The 24997-nt window shown below is 40.3% G+C and overlaps 1 protein-coding gene across 1 annotated transcript in view; it reads right to left on the reverse strand.

The window, feature by feature from the left end:
* Positions 1-24997, reverse strand: part of dst (dystonin) — a 277698-nt gene that overhangs the window by 237759 nt on the left and 14942 nt on the right. Inside the window, 1 exon segment of the mRNA XM_036573677.1 lies at positions 19411-19618. Coding sequence (XP_036429570.1) covers positions 19411-19618 — 208 coding nt within the window.

Genomic DNA, 24997 nt, shown 5'->3' on the forward strand with positions numbered 1-24997 from the left:
TTGCCATGCCCCTTATATATACAGTAGTTATGTATATAAACATAAATATATATATTTTTGTCAAATTTTTGGTCTTTAAATTGTATCCTGCACTTTTTAAACATGATGGACTATGGGTATTTTTATATTGTACATTTGGTTTATAAGAAATAATAGATATCTAATAAATATATTCAGTAGATATTAATTTTATTCATATTTTATTTTTAAACTTTAAAAATAAAAAAACTGCAGCTCTTGCGATTTAAAAATTGCAATCTTAAATTACGATTCAGATATAAAAACTATTAATATTTTAGCCCTAATCTATGACACATTCAGATATGCGCATTGTATATCATGATAACAAAAATCATCACAGTAACAATACAATATTGTCACATTACCCCCCCCCATTACCAATATTATGATGAAATTTGCCAGTTATCTGTGAATGATTTGCAACATATCACAATGATTCTTGCACAATCGTCCCTGTTCTGAACTCTGACGTGCAGGACACAGAGGCGTCCTTTGTGCCACATAGACACAAATTCATCATAACAGGCTGCTGGCTAACAGTCTGAGTTAGAGGCTGAGCCAGAGGAGGAGGGGTGGAGGAGGCAGAGGAGCACGAGGAGGAGGAGGAGTGGAGCTCTGGGGAGGAAGAGCACAAAGACAGTGACTGTGCAGAAAAACGCTGTCAGGCCTCTTGAGGCTGAAACCACAATAACACGCTCAACCTGCTACCGGCGCTCTGTGACAGTGATTACATGCACAGCCAAGAATGACAAGAATGTTTCTGTTTTGGATATAAATCTGTTTACGTTTACGCACTGTGTGCATTATACGTGATATGCACAACAGAGAGCAACTGATAATAACATAAACACATGCCGGCTGCCAAATCTGCAGCAGCGTCTGGCACCAAAATGTCACCACAAATGTACGAACTGACACAGTTTATCTCAGGTAAATCTTAAGAAAATCTTACTGCACGTTCTACAAAATAACACCAGTTTCTCATTTAAATGAGTTACTATTTTAAAGATGAAGATGAAAACCGAGGCTGCTGTTTGGAATGATCTGACCACGCCCTGACAACGTCCTCCAACATCAGGAATAAAAGCAGGAGCCTGATAAAGAGACAGACACAGATAGCTGGTTATTCAATACATGAAAAAGCATAACGGGAACAGATTTATTTGACAGACAAGAAGAGAGACGTGTACGTGTCTCCGACCCAGAGCGGTCAATGATTTATCACTGTGAAAGGGCAGGAGGATGAGCTGTATAGGAGGCTGGTTATCATTCAACTTCTTTTCACTCTTCTCTCAACAGAGATTCACTCAGACTAAAGCAACACTATAAAACGAGGCTAAAGGAAGATCCTGACTTTCCTAAAAGAGGCATTAAAGGGCCCATATCCCACATCTTCATCTATACTCTCAGAAATAAAGGTACTAAACTGTCACTGTGGTGGTTTCCTCAAGGGTCCATCTCAGTACCTTTAGTCAGGGAACATAACTGAACCATAATCCACTGAAATGATATGTTCTAAGCTGTACTGACTCCACACACCCCGTCTCGTCTCCAGGCTTTTATTTTACTGTTCTGTTTTAAAACATTCAGTTATGAAAAGGTACAAATACGAACTTTTCACCTGGAAAAACTTATTTAAGGTTCACAATCAGACCTTAAAACCACTGTTGTACCTTTGAGGGAACATTTACACTGTTTGTACCTTGATGAGCGAAAAATGTACCTGAACAGAACCTTTATTTCTAACAGTGTATGAAGTCCATTTATGACATTTGTGTGGTTTCATGTGCCAGAAACACCCAATTCATGCTTACATGGCCATTTTCAAACCTCTCTTTATCCCTTAGAATTAAACAGGCTGTTTTTGTTACTGTGCCTTTAAGACTGAGATATGTAAATGAGCCCTGTTCTGATTAGCTGCCTCATTCGAAAAGCAGTCTGGGCTGAAAAACTCCTTTGAACTTCAGTGTGAGTGGGCGGGGCTAAACTGCTGTAGGCTGAATAGGCAGATGTATGTAAATGTGTCCGTTTTTGTGACATCACAGAAACAATGAATTGAAAATGGACTGGTTTTTTTGCAGCTTCGATTCTAGACTATCTGGACAGGACACTTTAACAATGTTTACATGGTACATTAAACTCTTTTATTCCAGAAAAAATACAATTTTGGTTTTGTATGATATGGGGTCTTTAAGAAGTTCAACTATTAAGTGACCTCTTAAATGGCCAGGAAGTGCCAGGTGATCCAATTATTTATTACTGTTTATAACTTAAGTATCCAACAAAATATTGCAAATATTTACAAGACACTTAAATATGATAAAACACGGCTTATAAATTGCTGATCAGGTCTATCTGATAACAACCTGGGCACAGCCTAATATTCCAATAAGTGTGTGTGATTTGACATCCCTCAGGCCAAGGCCCAGTCTGCAGTGACAGCAGAGGAGGGTAAAGTTCAGCTCCTCACTGCTGGGCTTTAGTTACATTTAGGGAATCATATGCTTTCAAAGTGGGGGGGGGGCAATTATTTATTATCACCCACCTCTAATTCTTCAGTGAGATGAAGCTGAAGTCAGATATTCACCAGCTTCTCGTTCAAATTTTCTGTTCCATCTTAAATGGAGCAGCAGTTACATTCTGGCGCTTCAGACGTCAGAACTGCTGGACTATTTAAGGTGGAACAGGAAAGTTAGCCAGCTAGCTACTAAGACATTAGCATGCTGTTGGCGATTTTTTATGCTTGTTATGAAGAAAACGATCATAATACACTGAAACGACATTAAACTAAGATAATACAGTGGTTATTGTAATTTTAACACAGAAAATACTCACATTTGTGGGTCGCTTGTTCAGCCATCTTGCTGGTTTTTCTTTCTTTCTCAAAACACTCTGAAAAACCTCCGTTTGGAGGATCATTTAGCCCTAACACTTCGCCCTACCCCTCTATCTCAACAAGAATCAGGACACCCCACCCCTAGACATGAGCGTGCAAAACGGAGGGCTAAGGGCTGAGTGGTAGGGGCGAGGGGAGAAATAGGACTGGGCCCAACACTTCCAGCCTCCTATGACGCTGAAGCAGAATAAACAGAACAGTGTGAGTAAAGTGCAGATGAACGAGAGAAATGGACTACAGGTGTTGTTGTAGAACCCGCTGTGTCAGACTCACTGAAAACCTTCTCCAGCTTTTATAAAGATGGCTCTTATTCACTTTACTGTTGGATGACCATCCAGGAAATGCTGGTGTGGATGGCTGGATGAACAAGTGAACAAATGTGCAAACGACAGGTGGACAAAGACTGCAAGACTGCAGGTGAGCACACATTAGCCTTGTGATTGGTGAGGGTACTGCTTACATAAGCGCTACCCGAGATTAGGACCACCCAGTTTGCTCATGTATACTGTGTGTGAACAAGAGGAAGATTAACCCACTTAGAAAGAACACATGGTTTATGTTCCCTGGGGTGTTAAGAATAACAAACTGTAATAAACCTGGGATTTCAAGGGGTTATAATATAGGGAGATTCACTCGAAAGAGGCCCCAAATATTCTGCAATAACTCTCACTAGGATGAAGAAATCTGAACGAAACTATGTGCAATGTGTTCCTCAGTATATGGAGCTTCGAACAACCCGGGATGCCCCTGCGTCGGAGCGATGAGGTAGGCGCCGGACAGCCGTCACGACGTTTAACCTCCTTTTGCAACTTCCGGGTGCAGACCCCTGTACCCCTTCATGTGTCTGGCAGAAAACGGAGATCACTTCTAGCATTGCATGTAGTGCAATCGATTACAAATACGTCAAGGTATGTAGCATATTTGTTTGGTTCAGATTGCTTCATCCTAACGGGAGTTACAACAGAATAATCTGGGCCTCTTTCGAGTGAATCTCCCTGTATTAGTATTAAACAGACAGTCCACTCATGCTAATGTTGGTAATAATGAATGCAAGCTGGTAGTGTCTAGTTAGCATAACGCAAGTGACCTCATGCTAATTGGTCCCCACTGGCTTTCATTCCATATTAGCCACATTTGCATCCTTTATTAAGCAGGAGGCAGATGCATGCAAAGCATGAGCTCATAATGAAAGAGGCCTTTATTTTGAAATAATCCTATACTGGAATGAAAGCATCTATCATGGCATCTAAACAAATGAATCTCCTGAAGACAAGGTCCCAAAGAACAAACTAATATTACAGTATCATAATGGAGGTTCATATTAAAGGGCCTATTGATGTAGTAAGTACACATTAGTACAAGCTTCAAAACCTACGGTTCACTGCAAAAACAGCCTGTTTTGAACTTGATAAAAGCAAATAATTTACATTTACATCAATCAGGCATAACATTCTGACCACCTCCTTGTTTCTATGCTCATTATCTACAGTTACAGACAGTAGTCCATCTGTTTCTCTGCATACTTTGTTAGCCCCCTTTTACCCTGTTCTTCAGTGGTCAGGACCCCCATGGACCCTCATAGAGCAGGTACTATTTGGGTGGTGGATCATTCTCAGCACTGCAGTAACACTGATGTGGTGGTGGTGTGTTGGTGTGTGTTGCGCTGGTCTGAGTGGATCAGACACAGCAGTGCTGCTGGAGTTTTTAAACACCTCAGTGTCACTGCTGGACTGAGAATAGTCCACCAACCAAAAATATCCAGCCAAAAGCGTCCTGTGACCACTGATGGAGGACTAGAGGATGACCAACACAAACTGTGCAGCAGCAGATGAGCTCTGGACTACAGTCTGTAAGAGGTGGTCATAATGTTATGCCTGATCGGTGTATAAGCCTACATTAGCTTGGCCCCGCCCATTCACACAAGTGTTTCAGCCTGAACTGCTTTTTGAATAAGCAGCCAATCAAAAGAGAGATAATTTACATATATTAATCTTAAAAGCATGGTAACAAAAAACTGTTTAATTCTAAGCAGAAGAAAAAACATATTGGAAAATGTCATGTAATGAAATAAGACGAATTAAGATTGTTTTTGGTGCATAAAACCACAGAAACACTATAATTGGTGCTTGGAGGAAAAATAAAACGAAAAAATCCAGGATATATTAAAAAATTATTAAAAGTGCTGCTAGAAATACTGAAAATAACCAAATAAACAACAAACTGAAAGACTATGGAAAGAAACCCAACCAGCTGATCAAATTAAACTGTAGCTTGGCAACGTCACACATCAACAGAGCTTAATCTGCTTCTAGACAAAGTTGGAATTCATCAATACAAAGATAGCAAACAAGTTAGCAGCCAGTGTCTGGAGGCACTCACAGGGTCATGTGCCTGCAGAGCCCTAGGCCAGCGTTCCTCCAGCCCAGAGTCATGACAGCCACAGTATCTCTGACCTGTGGCCTCCTTACAGGTCTGACATTACACATTCCGGGCAGCACCAACTATTTCGGGAGCTTGTGTCCAGTCAGGACACACCTACTGTATGCAACGTGTGTGTATTATGCATGTATTACTACACACGTGAACTGATTTAAGGCTAAAATGACCTTTTCTGAGCGAATCACTTCTTTTAGGGCTGTTCAAGTTGCCATAACATGACTCCCCTGCAGCTATTCTACTCTATTAAAATATCTCTAAACACAAATAACAAAAAGTCATGTGCTCTGCACGGTGTTATTTACTTTATATGGTGATTTGCAGGATTGTTTATTTCAGTCCTCTTTTTCATTCACTCACCTAATTCATAAGAAAATATCACTCTGTTGTGATATCATGAATATACTCTGAGAAATGTACTGTATTGGGTGTGAGTGGACTGTTTCAAGCCATAGGTCAGGGGTTGCAACCCAAATGTTAAGAAGAGCCATTTTGTCCTGTCAATAAAAATCAAACCACCTTGGGAGGGATGTTTTAATGAGGCTGAAGTCGCTTCTAATTCGCCAGCTTCTTCTTCGAATTTACCGCTCCACCTTAAATGGTGCCTGAGGCGCCAGAATGGAACTGCTGCACCATTTAAGGTGGAACGGAAAATTCGAACAAGAAAACACAAGACTTCAAGACTTCAGCTTCGCTACTTTTTAGAGTCTGTCAGTTTATCACTGCAGATTAAACGTATCAGGAAACCAAATGAGTTCTTATAAATGTAAATAAGTCCATTTATTTATAAATTATAGATGTTCGTCTTAAATCTTTCTCTTTGTCGTTTCATTAGATACTAGATAGGTGAGACTGTTGTGTGTGTTGCTATGGTGACCAGCAGTTCATGCACTAACCTTCAGGGTTAAAGGTTGAATTAGCAGTTCTACATTAACTCCAGCGACTGCAATAATTTACTGTTAAAACTGTTTTACTCTGTTATTATTTTACTGTAAAGGAGGATTATTTTACTTTTACCTAACAATCTAATTCTGCTGTGGAGCCGCAACAGGGCAGCAAAAGAGCCGTATGTGGCTCCGGAGCTACACGTTGCCGAACCCTGTTATAGGTATTTGACACAATATGCAGTGGAAACTCCAGCAGAAACATCAGCTAAGCCTATGAATTGAGAAGAGGGGACAGCAGAGTTGCACGATATGGACATAAAATTTGATGAATACATGAGAACTGGTAGGTTACGATTAAAATAATGCACCTCTGACCGGATCTGCTGCTACTACAGACTTTTTGGCTGTGTAAACAGAAATCTGATCTCTTATTTCAGCAAATGGCAAAATCCAAAATTACACCAGTACCAAAATAAAAGAAATAAAATACTCACAGCTACTTACATCAGAACTGCAATGGCATTTAGATGTGCTGAAAGACTGAGAAACAGTCAGCATTAGCTCACCAGCGTTTTCTCTAAAGGCTACAAAAACATAAAATTATAATGAACTTATATTTATTTATAAAATGAATGAAAAGTTAAACAGCTTAAATATGGCAATGCACAATTTCTATGTATTAATTGAGTTTAAAACACTGGAAAAGCATAATATTTGTAAAGGCCCATATTTTATGTTTTATATATCATCCCAGTATGATAAACTCAGCAAATGAACAGTAACAATGCATTAAAACGTGCAGAAGTGTGTTCTCTGTAGAAGATGTAACTTATTTCCTCACTTCGATCAACAAAATGCTGATTCACCGGGGCGCTCAAACTTTTGCACACCACTGTACGTTGCTGGGAGTGGGCTTTACACATACAAGAAATATTAATGGTATATTATGATTAACACCACTTTTATTTTAGAAATGTGTTTTCCATTAACATCACTTGCTGTTCCTCTCAAAAACATTTAAAAAATATCAGAAACTTTATTAAAGTAATGTAATAATTTGATCTGATCTGTCGTCACAGCTCTGGATGGTGTGTTTATACAGACACTCATATGAGGATAAAGATAAAAATATGACTTATCACACAGCCCTAGTGAACACTGTTCACTGTCAGTCATTTTTTTTGGCCACCAACGGTCACTAACGGTCACTGTGCCCTGCACTACGTTATTACGCACAAGCTGCCTCTTGGTTGAAATCCAACTGCAAAGGTTTGAGAGACGTTCTGCAGTGCTTATCTGACCCAGTAGCATTTTGTTTGAAGTGTCTTGGCAAAACCACAATATGACCTTGTATAAATGTAATATGTAAACTGGCGCTCAGCATATCAGCTATATTTATCATGGCCCTGTGATTTACTGCAATATGGACAAACAGTGCTGCTCATTATACAGAACAAATAAACTACATCCTGAGAAAAAACTCTCTCTAATTCTCATAATTCTCACAAATACTCTGGCATTTCAGACTTTCTTCAATGCTTTGGGATCACTATGTTTACACTGGCAAAACCAGCACTGAGCAACCATGCATGGATAATTTCTTAATAAATCTTGTGAATATCTGCAAGGATCAACACCCACAAGTGACACAATGAAACAGTTACAACTGCATTTCCAGTGTTGAAGGGCCCATATTGTGAAAAACTCCTCATACTTATGAAATAGGATGTTGTTTGTAAACACTGTAAACTCATACAGTCTGTACATGGAAAATAAACGGCTAAAACTGCTTGTTTGGAATTCACAAAAACATTTATATATAACCACCTACTCAGCTAATGGCAGTTTAGCTCTGCCCATTCACACTGAAGTTATAAGGAGTGTTTCACAGAGCTCATTTACATATATCAGTCTTAAAGACACAGTAACCAAAACAGCCAGTTTGATTCTAAGGGATGAAGAGAGGTTGGAAAAATGAATTGTGACTGTTTTTGGTATTTAAACCACACACATATTATAAGTGGACATTAAGGGTAAAAAATAAAATGCCAGAAAAGTGTAGGACACTTCAGCGAGAACGGGTGGGGCTAAACTGTTGTAAGTTGAATAGGCAGATGAATGTAAATGTGTGTGATTTTGTGACATCACAAAACAATGAATTATAAACCGACTGTTTTTTGTAGCTTCGTTTATAGACTATATGGACTGGGGAGCAAAAGGTCAGTTTTAAGACTTTAACGATGTTTCCATGATACATTAAACTCTTTTATTCAAGAAAAAATAAAATTTTGTATCATATGGGGTCTTTAAAAAGTTCAAATATTAAGTAAACTCCTAAATGGCCAGGACCCACCAGCAGGTCCAACTGTTCCAACTAAATATTGCAAACATTTATAAGATACTTACAGAACAAAGACAGAAATATGATAAAACATGGCTTATAAATTGCTGATCAGGCCTATTTGATAACTGTCTGGGCGTGGCCTAATATTCTAATGAGCGTGTGTGATGGACATCACACAGGGTAGGATACGGGCTCTTTAAAAAAATCACAATGCACTTCATTTGCACAGGATCCTTGGAATGTCATGAAAGAAGGTCGTAACCCGGCAGAAAGGACGCTCCGTCAATCAGGCGAGAAAAACAAGACACGCCCACACCACTAATAAATCTTGGGCTTTTTGGTGGAAAAAGGCCACAAAAGGCTCATAATTCATCCTCCTCATTCATCCAGGGGCTTTTTTTGCTGCACTGTGCTACCACACTTTCACAGCCCTAAGCAATGTCCATTGTGAATGCCCACAGAGCACCTCAATGGTCAAGCCCTATTGTAAAATGTACATTTCATTCCAGTTCAAAGGTTCAGGATTAGGACCTTTTGAAAGAGGTTTAGTTTCTGCCTGGAGAAAACATGAGAAAACTATGTATTACTTGAACACCGATCCTCTCGTTTCAGTGAACATACCTCACACACACTCACACACAGGTTTACAGGTATTGTGTCCAGCGTCCTCAGGAAACACGAGACATTAAACCCTCTCACCCCCTGCACAGCCTGAACTGTTACACATGCAAACTATAAAGCTGAGGAGAGGCCTGTATATGCATGGGAAAAGAGCTGATCTGAAGCCCTTTTGTCTGAGAAACAGCTGCTCCACTGTTACTGTATAACTGGACATTACTGGACTTTAGGGACTTCTGGACCTCTGTTCCATCACTGACATTGTCCACAGCTTCTGCCACTTCCTGTAGGCAGTTTAATGAGGAAAACAGATCGCTGAGAAGTCTAGGATGTGTCAAAAAGACGGACGACACCTGGTTTACACAGTCACAGGATGAAATATGTTCAGCTGTGTGGAATTACATGTTCTTTACAGCCCGTCGCCACACCTAGAACGTTTCAACACAGGCGTCAAACATCACAAAAACTCTGAACTGTACGGAAATGTAGTGACTGCTGTGTGTACACAGTAGGTTCTGGGTGATTAACTAGGGTCAAAGTCACTGGTGCAAATTTAGTAGGGGGTGGTGGAGACTGTCTCTACTTATTAAAACAATGAGATAATTTTGGAGTAGGGCTGAAAGATTCATCGTTTTTACATCGAAATCGCAATTTGAAAGAGTGCAATTTTCAAATCGGAAGAGCTGCAATTTTTATTATAGTCTTAGTCTATTATTAACAACGTCAATATGCAAGTTTTATATGCAAACGTTGATATGCAAGCAGGGAAATTTTACCTAATAATATGGAGCTTGAGAACTGCTGTGACATTACAATCACAAATAAATGGCATTGTGTTAAGAGTCACTAACAGATATACAGTGGTCTTCTTAGCCAAAACAAAACCCCGTAGCTCACTTTATACCTCAATCATGAACAACCTCTTATTCTCCAGGGTATATTTTGGTTTTTCCATCTGAATTTACATGACCAAATGAAATAACTGTACATTTTTATTTTTTTATTTATTTATTTTTTGTAAAAGCTCCCCTCAAATGAACAGAATGTGTTTTATGATCATACACATATCGCTATATGCTTACAATTTACTGCTGAAAGCCAAAAATCTTAGACGCTTAGTAATTTTTACAGAGCAGATCACTGAAGAGACGCCATCTGTTTATAGTTTATAGCCCAGATTTGTGAAAAATGGGTCGACTTTCAGTAGAAACAAAAATTGTGAGTTTTATTATAAGGGTTTAAAATTACATCATCCATCTATTTGACTGGAAAGAAGACAGTTACAGCTCTCATATGACCCCCACCTTTTGAATGTATCTTATGAAATACGAAAGTTATGAAGAATATGACGAAGTGCGTTTTGACCACCGGTGGTCTCAAGGAGTTAAAAAGGTTAAACTGTAATCGCAATATTGGTCAGAAAAGGTCAAAATTAGACATTTCGCCAAAATCGTTCAGCCCTATTTTGGAGGTGACTGTTGAAAAAAAGGGCACAGCAAAACGCTGTCGGATATCAATTATTATATGGCTGCCAATTACGGTTTAAAACTCCAATCAAGCCCAAAATAGATGTTGTTTTGTTTAGTTATAGTAAGAAACAACAAAAAGCAAGAAGCCTCTGAACGTTTATTAATAGTTCTTCCTTTTGCTTCTTTATTATCACCATATTTATAATTACTGGGGTATTTTCCTAAAACATTTATAACAAGATGTAGATCAGTTAGTGACCCAATGGAAAGTAAACAAAGCCACTGTAACAGCCGACAAAATGAAATTTCTACACTGAATATGTTCTATATTAATATTCTTGTCAATTATACGTTCATATTATTTGTTTTAATACTGACACAAAGAGCAAATCAACATAAGTGTAACTGCAGACACACTTTGTTGACACAGTTTTATGTCCGATTTGCTGTGTGTAAGATTCAGCCCCCCTAAACGACTCGTCGGACCAAATAAGCACCCCTGGTTAAAATACGTGGCCAAACCAAAGGACATTGATCCAATGAGAGCAAAATGAGCAAAAATGAGATCTGCAGCTCCACCAGGAAAAACACTTGGTTTTAATTATCTGAAAGCATAAGGACTGAGAGGTGAATCACTGTTTCCAGCCTGTTGGAATACAAACTGTCATATGATTTAAAGGTCTTAAAGGTGGTAATGTTGCACAGTTCTGACTGTGTGACAAAAACACTGTGACATCTGTGTTAATAAATCTACATAAGTGCATTTATCAACATAATTCATAATAAGGAACTGGATATGAGGATATTAGTGAATGAGGCCCAACATTTACATTTCATAGTTTACCATAATTTTACATATTTCTGTTTGATGATCGTAAATCAAAATACTCCAGTTTCTGAGTTTTGTGTAACAAATAGTTTCACACACACACACACACACATATATATATATATATATATATGTGCCCCTTTTTCCCATGGACTTCCCAAAGATGCGGAGAGACAGAGTGCTGTCGTGTCATGTCAGATAAGGAGACAGGTCAGTCTGACAGGATAAGCTGATTTACTGAATGGAAAGTACAGTTAATATTCCAATGCAAGTGAAATAACTTCAAAAACATCCTTGTTCAGGATTGATTTCAGTTTTTTATACTACATTTATATACTTTTATGGCCCTTCTTATCCTGTAGCAGCTAAATCGATTAGCAATCGATTGGTTATCAGCGTTTGTCTGAGTCTCTCAGCTCCACAGCGTGACTCAGAGTGACTCAACTTCTCCTCCTGAATGTCCAAACCATCCAAGCAAATCAAACTTTTATTTGGCTATTTCTTTGTGTAAATGTCGTTTGCCATTTTTATATCTCATTAACCTTTCTTGCTTCAGTCTTTCAAAGAAAAGGGTTGACATGGTTGAAATCCCAGGCGTGTGTCTCTGTTCAGCCTTTAACTAGCGTTATGACATGATTATTATACCCTAATATCACATCCACTGTGAACTAACTGCCGTTCTCTTCTGATTTTATAATGATTTTTTTTGTTTAAAACAGTAATAAATACGCCTCTAACTCTGGAAACAGTCAAGTCTTCCAGAAATCTTATGGGGTCTGAAGAGATGGAACTTCTGAATACTAAATTAAAAAATCAGGACCACCATAACAAATGAATACTCAAGTATTCAAATTATTCAGGCTGGCTCCAACAAAGTTTGCAATGGAATTCATGAGCAAAATGTCACAGCAGAAAACAGCGACCGCTGTGTGATTGGAGAGATGTAAAGAAGAAGACAGTAGGCCGAGTTCTTCCTCCAGAAGAACCAGGCTTTTTTTCTTCACTGCTGTTCAAACAGAGTCATTATTAACCTACAGAACTACTTATGAAAGATTCTTTTCAGAGCTGCTGAAAACAAGACAACTCATTGACAAACGTAGTATGATCGTGGAATAAATGAAGATACGTATATTGCTGCCCACAATCTAGAACAGGGGTGTCAAACTCAGCCACTAAAGGGGCCATATTAAAAAATCGCAACAAATCTGTGGGTCAGAGTAAAAAATGTTCTTATTTCATTTTTAATAATGTGCTGTAACCCCAGCTGACCACTGTTTATTCAAAATACACAAAAACTTCAACAGAAAAATACAGGCACTTATAATAGACCTTGAAAAACCACATGAATACTTGAAATATTCAATATTTAAACGTCCCCAGGAGCTCAGTCTTTAAAACCTGCCTATTTCCTTGAATTAGACACCTGGCATCCTTTCTTTGCTGCAAGTTTATTAAGACTTGGGCTCAATTTCTAAGCAGCTGAGCTAACTTTGGGTGTTTATGTTGGTTGAACTGCAGCTTAAATGCAGCTTGTGGTGACATGACTGGTGTGGAATTGAGGTGCAACCCTGTCCCATAGACTGCTGTTGGGGTAGGAGAGTCGGAGCACACATTATGTTGCAGTGCATGCTGGGGACTGTAGTGCAGCACATTGTGAAACGGGCTTATATTAACAGAAAATTCAAATACTTTTGCGGGCCGAATGGGATTGTGTGGGGGGCCTGATCTGGCCCACGGGCCTTGTGTTTGACACATGGGATGTAGAATAATAATGACTGATAAGCCAGGTCTTACATTCTCCGGCTCAAATGTAGCCTAACAGCGATAAAACAGAACCCTCCTCCAACAGGAGAGTAAATATATCTACATTAAACTCAAGATGAGTCGGAAATCACATATCTTTCCTTCCGTACTGTGACATATCTGTGAGTCAAGCTCGGTATCAGGGAGGGCCTATGAGCTAGCTGAGTGTTTTCTCTCTATAATAGGAGGGGGGGTGCAGGCAGGACAGAGGGGGGCGGAGAATATACTATTGATTAATATTATTTTGCCCTGCTCACTGATGCACAGAGACATCATAAACAACTAGATTTTTCAAAATCACTGCATAAATGAAACAGTTAAGACATAAACAAAGTCATTCAGAGTGGTTTGGTGTGAAATACTCCATTTCATTTACAGAGTCAGAACTGTTCACAGTGGTGGTGATAGGAACCAGACGTCCACCTCTAAAAGCTCCCTCACAGAGAGTTATTACATGGAATGGTTATGAATACACTGACTGATGAATGCAACATTATTTTATGCTAATTTTGAAATCAAGTTTTGGCCTAATATTTGCTTTTTTTTAATCTATTTATGGAGGAGCAGTACATGCTATGAGGCAAAATATTTCCCCAAAAAAGTGTTATTTTTTCAGATTTATCACTATTTTATCATCATAAGCATTCCATATAAAACTCAGAAGACATTAAGATTCACCGGTGATTTTGGATAGTAAATAAAATGTCTATATTTGTGTTGTAGTCATGGTGACCCCTGGTTCCTATCACCACCACTGTAAAGACATCTGAACCATTTCACACCAAACCATTCTGAATCACTCTTTTTACATCTCAACAATTGAATTAAGCACATAATTTAAAAAAATCTGTCAAATTCCCGTTTAATATGACCAGCCACTGAACTAACAAGGTGATGTCATATTGACTTTAGTTATATGACACGTCTCTACTATGAGAAAATCACTCCGCTGATTAAGACTATTATCGATAATATAAATAACAGGCATGATAAGCTGCTGCTTGGCACTTCACCCGCTCACATATGTAACCTTATTTTCAGTATTTTGGTCTGTACAAACATCCAGGACACTTGCTGATGATATTCAAAAGCTTTCTTGTCTCTCTTATTGCCCCTAGACAGCAAAAGCCACCATTTCAAAGCAACTCTAATCATATGACTCCATCAGGCCTTAAGCCTCACACACACAGCTGACCTTGCTTATCAATTGCTTATGACGCTCAACAGCTGAAAGAAAATCAAACTGTGTTTGTGCTAGACACACAGAGCCTACAACAGAGGAGAACAACAACCACAACCACAGGTTTTGGACGGTTCGGGTCAGGCTGGGCGATACGACAGTATTTATTACTATGGTGATAAATTACACAGGCTTTTTTGAGCACATTGTGCTGAATGTGTTGATCACTGTATTCATAGTTTTTGACTGCCTTTATTTTAAAAATGGCTCTATGTTGTTCCAACTGTCAGAAAAAATAAATATCGCAATATATCGTGCATTGTGAAAACTCTTTAAACTATCGTGATGTTATGTTTTTGCCATATCGTCCACCTCTAAAACAAAGCATTCACAAACGCCCTGCTCTGAAGACACATGCAACGGCTTTCCTGAGAGAAGAACCTGCAGTGCACATCCTCAAATGATTCAGACGGCAGCAAAATAGCATTTCCTCTTGAGTGCCTGTGCACAGAGGGGTGAGCAACCCATGGCTGACTGAATGGATGTGACAAGTAACTCAGCAGGATAGAGTGTCCTTTATATGAGGGTTACAGAAAAGAAGCCATCCTCTAGTTTATTCCAGTCTAATACAAAACCAACTGAGAAAGAATCACAATAACACCACAGCAGGCCTCTGAGAGACATTAGCAGTCTTGCTGTAACACTCACAGAGGCTGCTTTCTAGCAAAGTCATCCTGTCCTATGTTAAGGGCGTTGTACTAAACAGAGGCAGGCGGGCTGGAAGGTTAGGCTGTCAAAGTCCTCGTCCACTCAGAGCACACAGACTTAGACCCCTGCACACTGAAGCACGGGGGCCTGACAGAAGGAGAAAACACCACCCTCAGCGCCTCTGTGACCGGGTTAACATTTACACGAGCACCGAATGACTGACCACGCTCGCTTTCCCAGCCGCTGAAGCACAGCCTCGGTCAGTCCGGGGTCCACCGGTCCTAAACGGCGACCCCGCCGACTATTAACCCCCCGAGCGACTGCATTTACCTTTGTATTTTTCCAGCACGTCCTCGTAAGCCTGGAGATAGTCCTTCTCGTCAGCGAGCATGTACGCCGCCGGGGTGTAGTAAGCCATGGCCGGAGGGACTGCGGTGACTCGGCTCTTTAGCAGGCGGCTAATGGAGCACTGACTGCGGGCTGGAGACCCGTGCAGCCCCGCCGCTACCCAGACCACGCCCCGCCCACCGCGGAGAGAGCGACCAATGAGCACGAACCTTAGCCGTGATTGAGGGCTGCCATGTGGCTTTCATGGATATGCATAGTGTTTATGTAATTTATACTTTATACAGGCTTATTTTATTGTGTGTACTGCTTAATCTTTCTAGTGTGTATTTAACTATGCTGCATTAAGCTACTGGCTAATCTATCTATCTATCTATCTATCTATCTACCAAAGCACATGACACTGTATACAGTACTGTGCAAAAGTCTTATGCACCTAAACAAATTTAAACAAAATTTAAAACCAATATTTGTCCTTGTTTTTAAAAAAGTAGCTGATATCTTGTGAGCTAGTTAGAAGAATAAAGTTTTGTTCCCCTTGATGCTTCTAGCCATCACGCCTGATTGACCTGATTGCACTGTTGGAAACCAGGTATTGGATTAAAACTACAAATAATACTGGGCTTCCTTGAGGAGAGGTTTAGAAGGAATACACTGACATTCATAAAATGACTACTTTTTGTATTAATGTTGTTCTTGTTATTAGTGGGTTTTGTTTTAGCATAATTAAATAGCTAAATAGCTTAATGTTTATATATATATATATATATATATATATATATATATATATATATATACACACACACACACACACACACATATTGCTGTTGTCGGAAGAAAACAACGAAAATGACCCAAAACGACTTGGAAAAAAGTCTGGCTCCACTGACTTACATTCAAAGTAAAGTAATTTTTTTCTTTTCCTGTAAAGTTACCATTTTGGAGATACGAAGTTTTCCTCCGACAACAGCAATATATATATGTATATATATATATAGTGTTGCTGTTGCACAAACTTGTTTCTCTGTTTTCCTTTTTTTATAAAAGTTGATCATTTCAAAAGTCTAGTTACCCTTTGCCTTGTCTTATAAGATTTCATGATGAACAGACCAAAAAAAATCAAATCCATTACAAGTTGTATATATATATATATATATATATATATATATATATATATATATACACACACTCTCACACACACATATATATATATATATATATATATATATATATATATATATATATATATATATATATATATATGTATATGACCAGCCAGACTTTAATCTTTGTCTTGTAATATGATAGCAGTCAACACTAAAAAGAGCTTCATGTACTATGCCAGTCCTAGAAGCCCAGCTGTGACTTGTTTTCATTACACCTGAGTCATAGCTTATTATTTCCTCATTATGAAATCCTTCTCGAGTTGAATCAGGTGTGTTAGAGCAGGAAAACACAAAAGTGTACAGTGTGGGAAAACAGGAGAGCAGCTTGGAAACACCACACTGTGGTAGTATCACAATATTCATTCGCTATTGAGATGAATTACATTATATTACATCATAGTATACTTTTCTGAGCACACTGAGGATACGGTCAGTACTTAAAGAACACTGTTTCACTGGATTTAGTACAGTACAGTATGTGAAACGTTAAAAATACTTATACTGACACTTTTTTTTCTGTTCCAACTTCTAAGACATATCACTAAATAAATATCATTATGCATATTGCGTTTCTTGAAAACGTCTTGAAGCACTGTGATGTTCTATTTTGCCCCTCCTCTATCTGGCAAGCGGTTTTATCTCTTTCTTGCCCCAAGCTTTACTTAATTATATGAGCTCTGTTCTGACTGGTTAAATTGTCTGACTAGTCTGAGTAGAAAAGTAGTCACACGCAATTTCGTCCATAACTAATAAAAGCTGTATTTTTCCAGCAAAGACTGAGTTAGATGTCTTGGATCCAACAACCTGGCTCTCCTACCTGACAAGAGTTGTTACTGAGCTCTAATATACGGTTCTAACATGTTGACTGTAATGAATACAATCCCATATTAAGGCATCGCTGTGCAATGATAATACGCAATCACCACTTCGTGCAGACACAAACAGGCCGTACGCTTAGATCACGCTGTGACATCAATTCCAGCGCTCATAATCAGCAGCCCTGGCCTAATTATTTTCACATTAGGCAGAGCCTGCCGGGTGGGGTGGGGTTCCCTCTGCTTGAAAACAGGAGCCAATATGAAGGCAAGCCTCAGTTTTCTAATGAGCGTAACCCCAGTGTTCACATACAAACAGCATTCTGTACTGTGTATTTCTCTTCTGTGCCAGTGGAAGCAGTGTCCACCCTGTGGCATGTGGCTGAGCCTGCTGCTGCCGGCCAACATAACTGGGAGTGAACCCAAGCACTTCAGGGTCCTACTGCCCTCCTCGTTTCTCACTGAGGACCTGAACAGAGCATCATTGACAAGGATACAGTCACTGAGGACACCAACAGGATGAATGGGCTCCGTCTGACAGTGGCCCAAACATTACACTTCTTCACCCGCAGCCCAAAATACACAAATAATTGCATTTTAAGATTTTAAAAGTTCCAACATTGGATTTTTTTGAAAAAGGTATGGGCTATAAGGGGCAGATCATCACTGTCCAAAGACAAAACAAGGCAACTTTATAGGAAAAGGCTAAAAAACAAACCAACTTTTCATGTAAATGAATGTAAAGTGGTTTCATTCCAAGTGATTTTGAAGCATTTCTATTGGACAAGCATCTCTTTTATCATCAGCCTGTATCTATCTGATATGGTTCTTCAAGGGTTCTTCAGCGAAGAGAAGTTCTATGAGTCCTATGCAGAACCATGTCAATGCTTAGATAGCTCTTTGTATGGTGAGATGCTTCTTCAGATTGATGCAGAATGTGTTGCATATGGTTCAACACACAGAACCTTCTTGAAAATTGTTCTATATAGCACATCAAGCTGGTAACAATAAACCCTTTCTGGTGCTAGATAGAACCATTGTCAAAAAGATACTATATAGAACCATATATAACAAATTCTTCATCGATATGAAGAACCGTTTCACCACGCAAAGAGCCATTTAATTTTGCAAATGGTTCTTTGGGTGTTTATGGTTCTTTATATAGAAGAACCCTTTTTGGTGCTATACAGAACCATTTTCAAAAAGGTTCTATACAGAACTGCATACACAAGACATCCTCCATCAATCTGAAGAACTGTTTCACCACGTAAAGAACCATTTAGGCATGGGCTTGGTTCTATGTAGAAGTCAAGGTTCTAAACAGATCCATTCCATTTACTGAAGAACGCTGTAAGAGTGCACAGCAGGCTGAGGCTTATGTATAACCAGCTAACAGGTACAGCTTTAGCACAGCACCTATGACACAGCAGCTTTGATGAAGAAGAGGAGGAGGATGACGACGATGAGCATCACCATCATCATCACCATCTTCATCACTATCATCACCATCTTCATCACCATCTTCATCACTATCATCACCATCATCATCACCATCTTCATCACGGCCTTGCCGTCTTTAACGAGACAAGCGACAGGCTAAAGCTGTGCACTGGACCGCACGTGACAGCTGTTTTTCTCTATTGTTGCCGACTGCATTGTGGCGTCACAATGCCTCCAACGTTCCATCGCTACACCGTCGCGTTCTAAAGCGCACGTGACGCGTATTCGAGCGCCTATAATTAAGCCTATAATAAACAGCCCCAGCAGCGGATCATAAAGCAGCCGCTTTGTCATTGAATTAGAGCTGGTTTGTCGTGCAGGCTCGGGCCTGCTGCACCCAGCGCAGCTCGGGCTGTGAAAACATGTAAAGCAGAACCAGCAGCTGCAGCTTACCGGCTATCCGGAGCACTGCCCTCTCGGCCGGGTCCAGCACGGACCCTCCCTGGATCTTGCGCTTGGACCGCTCGTGTCTGGGTAAATTCCAGGGCAGCGTGTCCCCGGGCGCGGGCGACACGGAGCCGGACTTCAGGCTGGAGTCGTCGTCGTCCGAGAAATCCGCCGAGGAGGACATGGAGCAGCGCAGGGACGCGGAGCCGGAGCTCTGTGAGGGGAAACAAAAGAGAAAGGTTGCCTAGGCTGTGAATCACCCTCAGCGCGAGCCCAGCGCGGCCGCAAACACGAAAAAACAACAACAGACGAGCGACAGACGACTGTCTCGTTTTGCTCTCACCGTCATTATTTTTCTTTAGCACAAAAAGAGGCGAATGAGCTTCAGCTCCGCATCTGCTGGGTGTCAGAGCTCACTCTCTCACTCTCTCTCTCTCTCTCTCAGCTGTCTCTCCCTCTCACTGAGCCCAGCAGAGCGAAAGCCGCGCGAGGCTGGCCGAGAGGGGGAGAAAAACCATAGGCAGTGCGAGTGGCTCCCCCGACAGGACAGGCTAAAGACTTACCGCCGCGTACATCTCCGCCGGAAACACCGAGAGCCTGGCACCGCTCGCCATTTACAGCGTTTCCCCGACGCAGCCACGCCCTTCTGCTGCCAGCCGGTCCACTCAGCCCCGCACTTGTAGCTTCCGCACCGATCCCCCCACCCACACCACACCACCCAATGTGATGCCGAATCCCCCAGAGAGGCGGCAGCAGGTTGGGGAGGGGAGCGCGGAGCGTGTCCGTCTGTCGGACGGAGAGAGAGGCGGGCTCGGTGGTTGGTGGAGGCTGCGCGGCTCAGACAGTCGCGAGCCTACAGCGCCATCTCCTTGAGCCGCGCGGAGCTGCTCCCGAACAGGCAGGTGTTTCACGCGCACTCGGGTTCGTCCGAGGTCGTATTAGAAAACAGTCTCCGAAAAATAGAAAACTACGGAGCCCCGCTGGAGACATCCTGTTTAAACGAAAATACTGCGTGGCCACGGCTTCGTAAGGTGTGGCAATGAGATAATTAAGCCTTGACCACAGCTTAATAAGGCATCTTATTAATCTTGGTATGGCGCGGGAACAAGTTGTGACCACGACTTAACTATCTCATTCCCTCGCCTTACTAAGTAGTGGCCACACATTAGGATCTCATTCCTACGCTGTGATTACAGCGTGGTCACGCGTTACTGTTATTTATATGGGAAGTCACCAGCGAGGCTCCATACAAACTAGAGCCCTGCTTGTTATTAATAAAACAATGTGTGGCCACAAATTACTAAGGTGTGCAAACATGATTCTAATGCGAGGCCATAGCTTATTAAGGCTTGGGGAAAATTATTTCATTCCCACGCCTTACTAAGTCATAGCCACGACTTAATTATTTCATTCCCACCACTTAGTTGTCTTGTTTCCGTGCGTTACTGAGCCATGGCTATGACTTGACTATGACAATCACAACTTTATGATCTCATTCCCACCACTTTAATATCTTTTTCCCTCACACCTTATTAAATAATGGCCATAACTTAATTATCTCATTCCCACCACTTAATTGTCTCATTTCTGCATGTTACTAACCCATGGCTATGACTTAACAATCACAACTTTATTATCTCATTCCCACCACTTTAATATCTTTTTCCCTCACACCTTATTAAATAGTGGCCACAACTTAATTATCTCATTCCCACCACTTAATTGTCTCATTTCTGCATGTTACTAACCCATGGCTATGACTTAACAATCACAACTTTATTATCTCATTCCCACCACTTTACTATATTTTCTTCCACACCTTATTAAATAGTGGCCACAACTTAATTATCTTGTTCCCACCACTTAGCTGTCCCATTTCCACAACTTAACTTTAACAACTTATTATTTTGTTCCTACTTCTTAAGTATCTCATTTCCACCCCTTATGTAGTTGCGGCCACAACTTATCTATTACAACTTAATTATCTTGTTAATTATCTCATTTCCATGCCTTCCAAGTCATGTCAATACATTAGGATCCTGTTCCCACACCTTAGTAAGTTGTGGCCATGCATTATTTTTGTTAAGAAGGGGTGTCACTAGTGGGGCTTGGTACTAACCACATTGTCTTCACTATTTTAAAATAAGACTTAGTTTAGATTCACTACCCAGTCTATACGGTCCACACATGGAAATTAAACTGCAAACAGCCCATTCTGAATTGTTTTTGTGATGTAATGAAAACTAATACACTGACATATCCTGCCCGTTAAGCCTACAGCAGTTTAGCCCCGCCCTTTCACACTGAAGTTATATGGAGTGTTTCAGCAGTCAGTCTCAGTGACCAGGGGTCGGCAACATTTACTGTCCTGTTACAGCTCCACAGCAGAATTAGATTTGTAGGTAAAAATAAAATAATCCTCCTTTACAGTAAAATAAAGCTCTGCTTTTAACAATAAATAGTCTTAAATGCTGGAGTTAATGTAGAACTGCTAATTCACCCTTGAACCCTGAAGGTTGGCGCAGACTGCTGGTCACCATAGCAACACAGACAGTAGTCTCGCCCAGCTAGTAGCTAATGAAAAGGCAAAGAGAGAGATTTAAGATGAACATCGATAATTTGGAGACGAATGGACTTATTTGCATTTATAATCACTCCAGCTGGTTTCCTGATACGTTTAATCTGCAACGAGAAACTGACAAACACTACAAAGTCATGAAGCCGAAGTCAGCTGAGTTCAGCCTCGTAAAAAATCGAATGTTGAGAGACATTTTACAAGAAACTGTTCCACATTTGAAGAAAAGTTTCCTGCCGGAGATGCAAGAAAAGCGGCTACAGCTGAGCTAAAGCTTACAGCAGAGCAAAGTGAGTCTGTGTTTTTGTTTATATTTTTCAGTCTATACTAGGACATCAGCACATACCGAGACATATTTTCAGCCAAGATGGCAAAACGTTACTTTAATAAAATGGACATAAGATGTTGTGGCTCCCAAAGTGGTTAGATTTTTTGTTGAAAGGACAAAATGGCTCTTCTTAACATTTGGGTTGCTGACCCCTGACCAGCCTAACACACTTCATAATGCAAAATCTTCTGAGAAGTTTGAACACAACATATACAAATTTTGTGAATGATTGCTTTGCTGGGTTATGTTTGGTGTATAATTCTAATATGTTACCTTTCTTTTTCTTTTGCTGGCTGTGCAGCCTTTAGTTTGCTAACTAGCAAGTAATGAAGTTGAATCAGCAGCCATGTATATGTGATGGGGTAGTTACTGCCTAAATCCCAGCAAATTAGCAAATCAAATGTCATTGTTTTGGAAATTACAAGCAAAAGTAGTTCACAGTCAGGGGAGTACAGCTTTGTCCATGTTTGAAAAGGGAAATGTGTCAGTTTGCAGTGATTTCTGGGCAAGTTCTGCTGCTGAAGTCGACACTTGTGTCCAGTCTGTCCCTCGCTCCTCCGAGAGCTCATCTAATACACTTCATTTGACTTAATAATGAAACAGCTCTTAAGATGGCTTCCAAAGTGGTCTCTCACAACTTATATTTCAACCTTAAAAGTATGTACTCAGAAATTCAAAGTGGACTTAATCTACTCCCATAGATCCAGTGGTGTGCACAGTGAGGCTTTGGTCAACTTAAGAACAGAACATCTTATATTAATAACAGAACATACACCAATCAGGCACAACATTATGACCACCTCCTTGTTTCTACACTCATTATCCATTTTATCAGCTCCACTTACTATATAGGGGCACTTTGTAGTTCTACAATTACAGACTGTTTGGGTGGTGGGCCATTCTCAGCACTGCAGTAACACTGACGTGGTGGTGGTGTGTTAGTGTGTGTTGCGCTGGTCAGAGTGGATCAGACACAGCAGTGCTGCCAGAGTTTTTAAACACCTCAATGTTACTGCTGGACTGAGAATAGTCCACCAACCAAAAACATCCAGCCAACAGTGTCCTGTGGGCAGCATCCTGTGACCACTGATGAAGGACTAGAGGATGACCAACACAAACTGTGCAGCAGCAGATGAGCCATCGTCTCTGACTTTACATCTACAAGCTGGACCGACAAGGTAGGAGTGTCTAATAGAGTGGACAGTGAGTGGACACAGTGTTTAAAAACTCCAGCAGCACTGCTGTGTCTGATCCACTCGTACCAGCACAACACGCATTAACACACCACCACCACGTCAGTGTTACTGCAGTGCTGAGAATGATCCACCACCCAAATAGTACCTGCTCTGTGAGGGTCCATGGGGGTCCTGACCACTGAAGAACAGGGTAAAAGGGGGCTAACAAAGTATGCAGAGAAACAGATGGACTACAGTCTGTAACTGTAGAACTACAAAGTGCACCTATATAGTAAGTGGAGCTGATAAAATGGACAGTGAGTGTAGAAACAAGGAGGTGGTCAGAATGTTATGCCGGTGTACATGATTATTATACTGATGTTGTGGTTAAATATACGTTTTTCTCATGAATGCATTTGTATATGTTTTTGCATTAATACACATTATCACATGAGATATATGAAAACACAAGATGCTCCTGTAGGTTTAGGAGTCTTACAGCTGAGCTTCTGAAGTCTGTCTGAAGGTTCCACACTCACCTGAATGCTGTACTAAGTAAGCAGAATAGTGTGAATTACTGCTGCAAATAAGTATGTAGTACTCGATTCCTCCTGGATTTAAAAGCAGAGTCAGCATTAAAATCAAAATCTCTGGAAATTAAAAGCTAAATAAAGTGAAAACATTGTACACAGTTAGATTTCAACACATCAAAACAGTAAATACTGTGCTGAATTACAAGATTGATCTCAGAGTAGTTTGATGTGAAACTAGCCATTCTTAACTTATTGTTTCAGAATTGTTTACAACAGTATTGGCAGGAACCAGACGTCTGAAGAGTTTAATGCCTCTAAAATCTCCCTCACAGGCAGTTATTACATGAAATGGTTATGAATATGTTGCCTGATGTGTGAGACACTGTTTTACGATAGTTTTCAGATAAGAATTTGGCCAAAATCATATTTTTTAAGCACATTCATGGCAGACAGAGTGTTTTTTATTAAGTATTTTTTATATTCACTATTTTACCATCATCGGTTATAAACATTTTAGGACTCACTGGTGGTTTTGGATAGTAAATAAAATGTCTATATTTGTGTTGTAGTCATGGCGACCCCTGGTTCCTATCACCACCACTGTGAAGACATCTGAGTCTCTAAAATCAATGATTTCACACCAAACCACTCTGAATGACTCTCAACCACTAATTTCCACTTTAATAGAAGAACGAGCAATCATGTATGGCCTACAGAACACTGTTAGTGTTTTTTATTGTTAAAAGTGGAAATAAATAAAGAAGTCTTCTCTTTTTCAGGCCCACAAACTCACTTTCTTAATAAAGCTATTTCCTCCACATCAAGCTAAAGCCATTAACAGCTTCTGCTGCTCTTTCTCGTTTGCAGTTTCTCCCAGTTCACATCACTTCTTTGCCTACATCTTCATTCATTCTCCCTATTCTCCAGATCAGGATCCATACAACGTTCAGGTCCATCTTCTCTTCGTAACGTCTTTTCAATG

Source organism: Colossoma macropomum, unplaced genomic scaffold, assembly GCF_904425465.1.
Source record: "Colossoma macropomum unplaced genomic scaffold, Colossoma_macropomum, whole genome shotgun sequence".
Taxonomy (NCBI): Eukaryota; Metazoa; Chordata; class Actinopteri; order Characiformes; family Serrasalmidae; genus Colossoma; species Colossoma macropomum.